This window comes from Sphaeroforma arctica (assembly GCF_001186125.1).
Source record: "Sphaeroforma arctica JP610 unplaced genomic scaffold supercont1.87, whole genome shotgun sequence".
Classification (NCBI taxonomy): Eukaryota; class Ichthyosporea; order Ichthyophonida; genus Sphaeroforma; species Sphaeroforma arctica.
The window spans coordinates 2,852-13,049 of record NW_014040471.1 but is presented as its reverse complement, the minus strand read 5'-3'; the positions used below and the strand labels follow the sequence as shown (position 1 = coordinate 13,049).

Here is a 10,198-nt window from a genome sequence, read left to right as displayed (position 1 = left end):
TATATATATATACATATATATATATATGTATATATAGATCGATATCGATAGTTAGATAGATAGATGGTTAGATAGCTATGTAGATAGATAGATAGATGGACAATATAATGTACACACATACACACACACACATATATATATATATATATATATGCATACATACATACACACACACATATATATACATATATATATATACAGATAGATGTATATTTAAATAGATAAGACAAATAGAATAGAATAGAATATTATATATATATAGATATAGTTATATAGACAAGAAAAGACGTATAGATAAATTGATAAATGTATGACTAAATAAATAGATACACAGATAGATAGTTAGAGGTACACAAGTATATTGATAGATACATAGATATACGGATAAAAAATTCATCAGGTAGATCAATAGATTATATCGGCTAGACTGTGCACTACAGTGACTGGTAAACTACGTTACCTGAACACTTATAGATGAAACAATTTCAGTCACGATGCTTTCGAGCATAGGAAGGACCGAAAAGAGCCATAATCTGACGTGCAATTGATGTTGAGCTTTTGTCCAGCAGGGATAGATTTGAAAGTTTGTAGACTTTTGAACAGTATTTCGTACTGTTGACCTCTTCTCGATATATCCCAAGATACCGGAAATTAAGCTTTGTAGGGAACCTACAGAATAAGTAGTTTATTGCTATTTTATAAATGTGTCTAATCTGTCAGCTCAATAAGCACTGTCAATGATCGCGTTAAGAGTCGCACTAGGACGCATGGCCTTCTCGGTCATCTCCTTGTCGGGTAGGTAGTATCCACCAATGTCCTGAGGCTTGCCCTGGCAATCAATCAATTCTTGAGTGATCTTTGCCTCATTCTCGCGAAGAGCTGTTGCCATCTTGGTGAAGCTCTTGTCCTTCTTGGCCATGGCCTCAGCCCAGTACAGCGCCAAGTAGTATACCGAACCTCGGTTGTCAATCTCGTTTACCTTGCGTGACGGACCCTTATTATTATTCAACCACTGTGCGACGGCCTCATTGAGACACTCGCCCAACTGAGTCACCTTCTCGTTGCCACTCTTGACACCGAGCTCCTCTAGAGACACAGCCGTGGCCAAGTACTCACCCAACGAGTCCCAACGCAAGTGTCCTTCTTCCAAGAACTGCTGTACGTGCTTAGGCGCTGAACCACCCGCACCGGTCTCGTATAGACCACCACCAGCCAGAAGAGGTACAATAGACAACATTTTGGAGGACGATGCAAGCTCAAGAATGGGGAATAGATCGGTGTTGTAATCACGCAGTACATTACCAGTTACAGAGATGGTATCCTTACCGGCCATCGCGCGCTCCATAGACACCCAGCACGCCTTCTCGGGTGTTTCGATGGTAATGTCCAAGCCCTCAGCGTTGTGCTCGGGTAGGTACTCATTAACCTTCTTGATTAAGTTAGCGTCGTGGGGTCGGTTAGGGTCCAACCAGAAGATCGCGGGTGTATTGGATGCGCGTGCGCGGTTGACAGCAAGCTTGACCCAGTCCTTGATAGGAATATCCTTAGTTTGACACATGCGCCAGATATCTCCCTGCTCTACCTGGTGCTCGAATACAACCGATCCATCGTTCTCGTTTATTACACGCATAGTACCGGCCTCACTCATCTCGAATGTCTTGTCGTGAGAACCGTACTCCTCAGCCTTCTGAGCCATAAGCCCAACATTCGATGTGTGGCCCATGGTGGCTGCATCGAACTGTCCATTCTGCTTCACAAAGTCAACGGCTGTCTGAAAAACACGTGCGTAACATCTATCGGGGATAACACACTTGGTGTCTTGCAGATTACCGGCCTTGTTGTACATCTTACCAGAATCACGGATGACCACAGGCATCGAAGCGTCTACAATAACATCCGAAGGAACGTGCAAGTTTGTAATTCCCTTGTCACTGTTGACGTATGCTAGAGATGGCCCAGACTTGTAAGCCGCATCTACATCAGCAAGCACTTGCTTCTGGACATCTGCAGGCGCATTCTGAATCTTCTCTAGAACATCACCAAAACCATTGTTGGCGTTCACACCTAATTCCTTGAACAGCGACGCGTGCTTGCTGAATACATCCTTGAAGAACACCTCCACTACTGTACCGAACATGCGAGGATCAGATACCTTCATCATAGTGGCCTTGAGATGCAGAGACAACAGAATGTCCTGCGCCTTGGCATCCGCCAGCTCGTGCTCGACAAAAGCAGCAAGCTTGGCACGAGACATGAAGCTAGCATCAATCACCTCGTTATCTAGTAGAGGGGTGGTTTTCTTCATTACCTTCACATCTCCGTTCTTGTTCTCGAATTCCATGCGTACCGAGCCGGCCTTGGGCATAACAAAACTCTTCTCACTTCCGTAGAAGTCACCGTCCTTCATAAAGGCCACGTGTGTCTTGGAGTCCTTGGTCCATGCACCCATCTTTTTGGGGTGGGCTTGGGCGAACGCCTTGACAGGCGCTGCTGCTCTGCGGTCAGAGTTTCCTTCTCGCAGCACGGGGTTGACAGCCGACCCAAGTACCTTGGCGTATGTCTTGTTGATCACCTCCTCCTCAGAATTGGTAGGGGATTGTGGGTATGATGGTACATCGTATCCTTTAGCTTGAAGCTCCGCAATGCACGCCTTAAGCTGAGGCACGGAGGCTGATACGTTAGGCAGTTTTATGATGTTCGCGTCAGGGGTCTTAGCGAGCTCACCAAGCGCAGCTAAGTTATCGGGTTTACGCTGCGACTCGGAAAGACGATCGGGCCACAGAGCAAGCACACGCGACGCGACAGAGATGTCACTGATCTCAAACGCCACATTGGCACTGTTGGTGAACTTGTTCAGGATGGGAAGGAAACCTGCTGTAGCCAGTGCGGGAGCCTCATCCGTGTATGTGTACACAACTTTGGCCGCATTTCGACTTGAAGAACTAAACTTACGTGAGGCTAACAGCCTTATCGATTGGTGCCCTATCATCGCGAGAAGATATCTATCAACTGACCAAACGCTACTACAGTGTTCTTTAGTTCCTAAATATGTTGTGGGGTATTCATATTCATTTCACGCATTATATATGTTTGTATAAATATGCACGTATATAAAATTAAAATAATAAATATAGATTGATTGTGCCGAAACGCCTAAAAGGGCAAGCCGGTAGGACCACCATGGTACCAGGTGTCCAGCCTTCCACCAGAGAGTACAACACTGGCCCTGGGACTTGGGCCCCTGGGCACTGTGGCATAGGGTCAAGAACTAAAGGAGTCAGGATGACTGATAATCACAGGACACAGAGTCACAGAGTCACAGGTCTTAACTAACTGACCGGTTGAAATTTGTATACCTTTTGATTTGTGGAGAAGATGGCCGGTTTTTACTTTTTAGTATGGTTTTTGCAGGACCACTGTCTATGCTGAATATGTTAAAAAGCACATGTCCAAAAACTCTGGTTTATCTAGCGCTTCAGCTGGAATTAGGATCTGGAAGACCGGAACCCGAAGGCCAAAGCTAGTAGCCATGCTGTTTTTGAAATAAAATAATAAAAACAGGACACCCGTCAGGCACTCACACAGGCCGCCACTTTAATATTATTTTAGACACTCCTCAGGAGTCAGGACTCAAAGGAGGCTCCAGCCTCCACTCCTCACTTTTCACCCCACGGGACCCCACGACCCAACCCACGTTCACACTTTTTCTTCTCACAAGCAACTCCAGCAAGGTGACAGAGTCCAGAACTCCGTACCTATTTATTTATTTTTTAAGAGGCTCTCAGAGTCAGACTGTCCCAACTCCAGTTTCCTCCCGAGGATCGATACGGCAATGTGTTCGTCGAGAATACGTATTCGAGGGAATACACACATATGAAGACGGTGGGTAAGTATGCCTAGACACCGAGAAAAACTCCTAATCGGGAAGAGGGTTGGCACAGGATTTTCATAGTTGTGTAATAAATAGGTTTTTCACAACATCTTTGTAAAGAAAATTTAAATGAGGCTATCTCTATATGGTTCTTATTGTGGAAAAAGAAAAGATCTCACATCTGGTAGTGTGTGTAGTGTGTAGTATTGCATCACAACTAGAGTAGTATTTAGGATTATATAGCGAAATACATCACACCTTCTTCATATGCATGATGCTCAAAGTGGCTGTACTACTGTTCAATTATGTGGAGGTGCTAGACTTTGCGGGGCCTTTCGAAGTGTTCTCAGTTACAGGAAAGAAAGAAGGTAAAGACCTCTTCGATGTATATACTGTAGCAGAAACTAAGACAATCAGCGCTCGCGGAGGATTGAGTATAAATGTACATCACACCTTCACAACATGCCCTCTTCCGGATATTCTGATCGTGCCAGGAGGAGGTGGGTTCCGAAGTGATGGTACACCATACGGCACTCGATTGGAACTGCATAATGACATACTGTTGGATTTCATTGTAAAGTGTGCACAGACTTGCACCAAGCTTCTATCAGTATGCACTGGTTCGACACTGTTGGCAAAAAGGGGACTACTGGACGGGAAGGTATCGACAACGCATCATCTTTCACTGAACGTGCTGCAGGAATTAGCACCAACGTCACGTGTATGTGCAGATGCACGAGTCGCAGACAACGGTAGGGTAGTGTGTTCAGGTGGTATCTCAGCGGGGATTGACATGTGCTTTTATGTGATAACGCAGCTTCACGGTGCAGAGGAGACCGAGAGGACTGCGAAGTACATGGAGTATAACTGGCAACCAGATCAACTTAAGGTCGTTAAGTTTTAGGTCCAATAAATGCAACCAGGAAGCAAAATTATAGCGAGAGTTGTATATACGTCAACGATCGGGCTATACCTTACAAATAAAATATTTCCTGTAAATCTTTGATGAACGTTCTGACCTAAATACATTAATACTGCTCTACCTAAAAACTTTGTTTGATGACCTAAATACACTGATGATATTCGCTGGGCTGGTTTAAGACAGCATTTTTAGCTATGCAGACATGTTAAGACCGTCGTAAGCTACTTCGCTCCGAACGATTGTCTTTTATTACACTCAGAAGTCCGATAGACGTCACGATACTGACCTAAGTAGACAAATCGCGACGAGTCGGAAACTAGTTTGCTAAGACGTGATTTTTTCGTATACCAGGCCAGGATAACAGTGCTGATATACTAGTGTTGCTAAGTATGTATTAAAGCGAATCTTTGATAAACACGATCTGACGCAAAAAAAAAACTTGCATTGTATCAATACTACTCTACTAGTGTTAGTATAAGTAATCTTGTAATTAAAATTGACCTACACATTTTGATGGCATTTTTAAAGAATACTGCAAAACCCTTTAGTGTTGGCAATAATAGGTATGTGTTAAAAATCTTTCTATGGGTAACCAAAGCTTCGATTAGACAAAACAATGTAAGTATTTATAATATACCATAGCGGCATAGCCTATGCCTTCTCTCACTCTCTCCTCTCAGAGAGAGAAACAAACAAGATAGGGCTGATGTATGGCTATGATTATGTATACATACTTTTATGGAGACATGTTCATAGCCTTCTGAATTATACATGTTTAAAATTTATTGTTTTGTTTACTTTTAATTGTTTTTATAAAACAAAAAGTTCAACGAGAAATGTAGAGTAATTATTTGTGGCACACATTTTTGATTTGTTATTGTTTAAAAAAAAAGTTAATATATATATAGACCAAGTGGTTTTAAGGTTTTTAACTATTGTCGTAGACTGTAGAGTGTAGAGTCGGGGTTTTAGGGTTTAGGAGACTGTCAACAGTTCCACATGATTTTTTTTGCCGCGAGTATCGATATTGTTTTTTTATAAAAATTTAGTGCGTTCCCACTTCCCTCTGTGTATAGTATTATAGTGTATATATATACATATGCGTAAAAAGTACAAGCGTATCAGTATACCACATATAGAAGCACTGTGTGTTTTAACGCACATGCAGTAGACGTTTGTTTTGCGAAGTCCGTCACAATGAGTGCATTCCACGAGGAAGTGAACATTGAAGACATGGAGTACGATCCTGAGCTGAAGACGTACTTCTACCCTTGCCCCTGCGGAGATCAGTTTGAGATCACTTTAGAAGAGGTGATTGATGGTGAGGAGGCTGCGTACTGCCCCAGCTGCTCGCTTGTGCTACGCGTGATAGTGGACGATGGCTTTGACTTTCCAGAGGACGAAGAACCACAGGAAACCCTGCAACAGCCAATTGCGTGCTAAGTTATAAACAACATTTCAGTCACCCGTAACATACAAATACAACATCCACTAGTAGTCCGCACATCAACCAGTAGTCCCAGTGCCGTGACGTGATACTCTTATTTACTGCGGTTATAGTTCGTAGTGCGGAAGCGATCTTTGGTGTATATACATGCAAGTGTCTTATCAGAAGGAGAATGTCTCTGTGCTTCCGCTTCTAATCGCTAAGTATGAAGGCCTGGTACGAGTGACCATAGGATTACGGAGTACCCTCAAATATAATGCCTCTGCGTATTTAGGCTATTCCATCGACTTAGTTCAAAGCTCCTAACATCTTTGCCACCGCGTGCAGCGAGAGTTGTACCAATACGTCTCTGGTATTTAAGCTATGCTCATGGACCCCTTGCCTACTCAGGACACGATGCAGCTTTACAATCTCGTGTGCGTACATACAGATGGCCATGGCATATGTCCTATGTGAGTCCATGGTAGCCCTGTCTCAGAGTGAACACCCTGCCAGTAATGATGGTTACACACAACTGCCACACAGACACAGTTGAGTCTTGGATTGAAATGGGGTTGCCATTCCACAGGCCAGTTTGGTGTTGTTGGTGATTTGTAGCCACTTATAGGCGTCGCACACGCACAGCTCAAAGGAATATAAAGTGAACAGCCGTCATGGCTATATCACCAGGTCATATGCTACGGAGATGCAAATCTACAAACCCGACATTAGAAGTCATGACAGCGAGTGCCTTCTGTGTACTTAGAACCTCTGAACGCGCCCCCGAATGGGTATATGCAGGACATCACAGCCCTTTTTTGATAGAGGCGGGACACCCTCGTGGCAGAACTACGACCACGTGGTATGCACCTTGACCCATACGTACTTTTTAAGACCTTGATGTGTTGTCAGCAGAGAGCGTGCACGTGCCCATTTCGCATGCCACTGCGTCTGTCCGTCCATTGCACCGTATCAAACCAGGCTGTATGGGCTGCCGTTCACCTGGACCTCTGAGAATGAACCTCTGAGAACCAATGCAATGTCTGTCAATTGTGATGTGTGCGTTGGTGATACATATGTACAGTTGCACACTTTCCTGATTGTGGTTGGCCATTTTAACCCTTGACTATGGATGCCTCAGCTGATGCGCGGTATTGCGATTGCGTGTCGCCAGATCCGAATCGTACAACAATACAGGATGTATATAATAAAAATCCCTACTCAGTGATTACAATACAGGATCTATATAATAAACATCCCTACTCAGGGATTACAATACAGGATCTATATAATAAACATCCCTACTCAGGGATTACAATACAGGATCTATATAATAAACGTCGCTACTCGGTGTATACTATACAGGATCTATATAATCAACATCCCTACTCAGTGCAACGCCAGTGTGCATTGGCACCCATAGCTCTTAGTTTTAGTCAGATAATCGGCTGCGGATGTGCACAGTGGTATGCGTCGGTGTGTATGCTACTGTAATCGGACATGATGTATATGCTGATTAATTATACATGGTTTAAATGATGATTAATTAGACATCATGTATATGCTGATTAACTAGACATGATGCATATGATGATTAGTTAGACATGATGTATATGCTGAACAATTAGACATGGTGTATATGATGATTAATTAGACACGGTGTATATGATGATTGATTAGACATGATGTATATGCTGATTAATTAGAAATGATGTATATGCTGATTAATTAGACATGATGTATATGCTGATTAACTAGACATTGTGTATATGCTGATTAACTAGCCATTGTGTATATGCTGATTAATTAGACATGATGTATATGTTAATTAATTAGACATGTATATGATGATTAATTAGACATGATGTATATGATGATTAGTTAGACATGATGTATATGCTGATTAATTAGAATATGATGATTAATTAGACATGAAGTATATGTTAATTAATTAGACATGATGTAAATGATAATTAATCCTGAGAAGCCAGTTAGCTCTGGCTTAAACATGATGTACGAACTTATAAGACTGTTAAGAAACGGCCTAGGGATGGCTGTTTGTATGGGGTGGTTGGCAATGGGGTGGGTATCACTCTTGCTCCATTTACAATGACACATGCATCGCATATAGAGCATATGGCCATGGCTGTTATGCCTGCCTATAAGCACACAATGGTGTCAGCTGTAACTAGCACAGACTGAGCAACGTGACGAGGGAAGGGGATGCAGGCACTTGATGACCTCAAATGAAGGTTAGAATAGAGAACGGTTGCGAACTATCTTTCCAAGCAATAGGCACGCATTTAGTTAAGATGTTTGTGTATGTGCGTGTAGGTATATTGTTAGTTATTGTCGGTGCATGTGCCTTGCATTAAGTGTATATACATTAGGTGTATGTACACCATGTGTATTTTTGTCTTCTATGGATGTTGCTGCAATCAGTGGCGTTCTGAGCTGCTGTGGTCACGCTAATCGCTTATGCAGACGCACACGTGGCTGATTGTTTGTTCCACACTTTGTCTTGGTCTATTTTACAGTTGGTAGTCTCTGGTAGGGTTGTACTGTGTCTCCCTAACCCTATGACTAACTGGTGCACTTTTTTACCACCCCATATCACATGCGCACAACAAGTGGTGAAGGCGAGCGACATCGAAGCACTGCCTGACTCATTGGTAGTAGGGTATAGGGTTCAGGGGTTCGATTTCTTCACTTATTCACATGTGCTATTGCTATAAATAAAGGTTTGGTTATCTGGTGCATGCAATCATATGTACCGTATGAGCACAATCCAATGGTCGGCGTTAATCCTACTGTAGCCTATGACACATTCGGGCAAATGAGGAAGGGGGATAATGGGGGGTGGGGGGGTCAAATGCATCAGCCAGCAGGGCCGTATTGCGTCTTCGCAATTGCGCACATGCAGTGGTATGTGCTGGTGCTCTGTGGACGGTGCGGGAGTTCTGGCAATGAGTCATGGTTAATAGTTAGTCCGTGCAAGCCTCCGCCCGATGTGATGCGCGGGAGTAGTACACACACCTGCGCCGTGAAACCTTAAAACCCTAAAAACATTTAGGGTTTAGGGTTTAGAGTTTAAGATTTGGTATTATTGAATTGTATGGGTATCGCATATGTGTCGATTTAGGGTTTTGGATTTTACAGTTTTAGGGTTTAGGGTTGAGGGTTTAGGCATAGCTTCCTAAAATAATATTTTTTAAGATGGTTTAGGGTTTAGGGTTCAGTGACCTGTTTCTGTCGGCAGAGTTTGTCACAAATGCCTCTGCCGCCGCTGAACATCCCCGAGCACCAGGACAGCACATAGCTAGGCACAGTGCTGTTGTGCAGGTGTGTTGGTGGTATATCTTAACTGTGCCATGGACACCGTTGGCTGATGTAGGCCGAGTGCACGTGTGTGTGACAGTTAATCATTCCAACACGTATCAGGTGACGCAGTGCAAGGATTGTGGCAAATAAGCCGACTGAGCACATCATACAGTTAGCGATGCACAATCATATGTGGTCATGTCTACCAGACTACAAGACGTTGCTTATACTTGCGTAGGATTAGTTAATTCACATCTATTTATTAATTGGATGTCCCTTTCTTTGTTATTCATAGTACCTTGTGTTAACAATCTGTCCATCACTACTTCTCTATCGATAGCAAAACTATCTCTGATATATATAAATATATATATATATATATATATATACATATATATATTATACACACATATCATACATACATATATACGTGTGTGTCCCACTAGTTCTTCATGGCTATCCTGCGGGCGTCATCTATACGTTCGTCCATGATGGCTTCTGATTGGTTGCGGCGGTGCTCTCGCATAACTTCGCCAAAGTCGGCCATGGCACGCTCGGCGGACATCATTCCACCAATCAGTGAGGCAGCTGTGGACGTGCAATGGTATTCGACGAAGTTAACACTCAGTGCGCGACATGTGTGTGTGTGTGCGTGCTT

At 43.2% G+C, this 10,198-nt stretch overlaps 4 protein-coding genes across 4 annotated transcripts in view; 2 read left to right on the top strand and 2 right to left on the bottom strand.

Annotated features, from left to right (window-relative positions):
• Positions 1 to 653: 653 nt before the first annotated feature.
• SARC_02022 (isocitrate dehydrogenase [NADP] 2) lies at positions 654 to 3,058 on the bottom strand. The gene has a single exon (XM_014304224.1). It carries the CDS (start codon positions 2,987 to 2,989, stop codon positions 722 to 724), a length of 2,268 nt encoding a protein of 755 aa, XP_014159699.1. The 5' UTR covers positions 2,990 to 3,058; the 3' UTR covers positions 654 to 721.
• A 947-nt stretch (positions 3,059 to 4,005) lies between these two features.
• On the top strand, positions 4,006 to 4,867 carry SARC_02021 (hypothetical protein). The gene has a single exon (XM_014304223.1). The coding sequence runs from the start codon at positions 4,143 to 4,145 to the stop codon at positions 4,773 to 4,775; it is 633 nt and encodes a 210-aa protein (XP_014159698.1). The 5' UTR covers positions 4,006 to 4,142; the 3' UTR covers positions 4,776 to 4,867.
• Positions 4,868 to 5,893: 1,026 nt separating this feature from the next.
• Positions 5,894 to 6,623, top strand: SARC_02020 (hypothetical protein). Its single transcript, XM_014304222.1, has one exon. It carries the CDS (start codon positions 5,991 to 5,993, stop codon positions 6,234 to 6,236), a length of 246 nt encoding a protein of 81 aa, XP_014159697.1. The 5' UTR covers positions 5,894 to 5,990; the 3' UTR covers positions 6,237 to 6,623.
• Positions 6,624 to 9,982: 3,359 nt separating this feature from the next.
• The window catches only part of SARC_02019 (hypothetical protein), a gene marked incomplete at both ends in the record, with an annotated part of 725 nt that continues 509 nt past the window's right edge, over positions 9,983 to 10,198 (bottom strand). The window contains one exon of the mRNA XM_014304221.1: positions 9,983 to 10,128. Coding sequence (XP_014159696.1) covers positions 9,983 to 10,128 — 146 coding nt within the window. The remainder of the gene's footprint in view (positions 10,129 to 10,198) is intronic.

What these genes read in the sequence shown, in the direction of transcription:
- SARC_02022 (XM_014304224.1), bottom strand. Translation starts at nt 2,989, where the DNA reads ATGATAGGGCACCAATCGATAAGGCTGTTAGCCTCACGTAAGTTTAGT.
- SARC_02021 (XM_014304223.1), top strand. Translation starts at nt 4,143, where the DNA reads ATGATGCTCAAAGTGGCTGTACTACTGTTCAATTATGTGGAGGTGCTA.
- SARC_02020 (XM_014304222.1), top strand. Translation starts at nt 5,991, where the DNA reads ATGAGTGCATTCCACGAGGAAGTGAACATTGAAGACATGGAGTACGAT.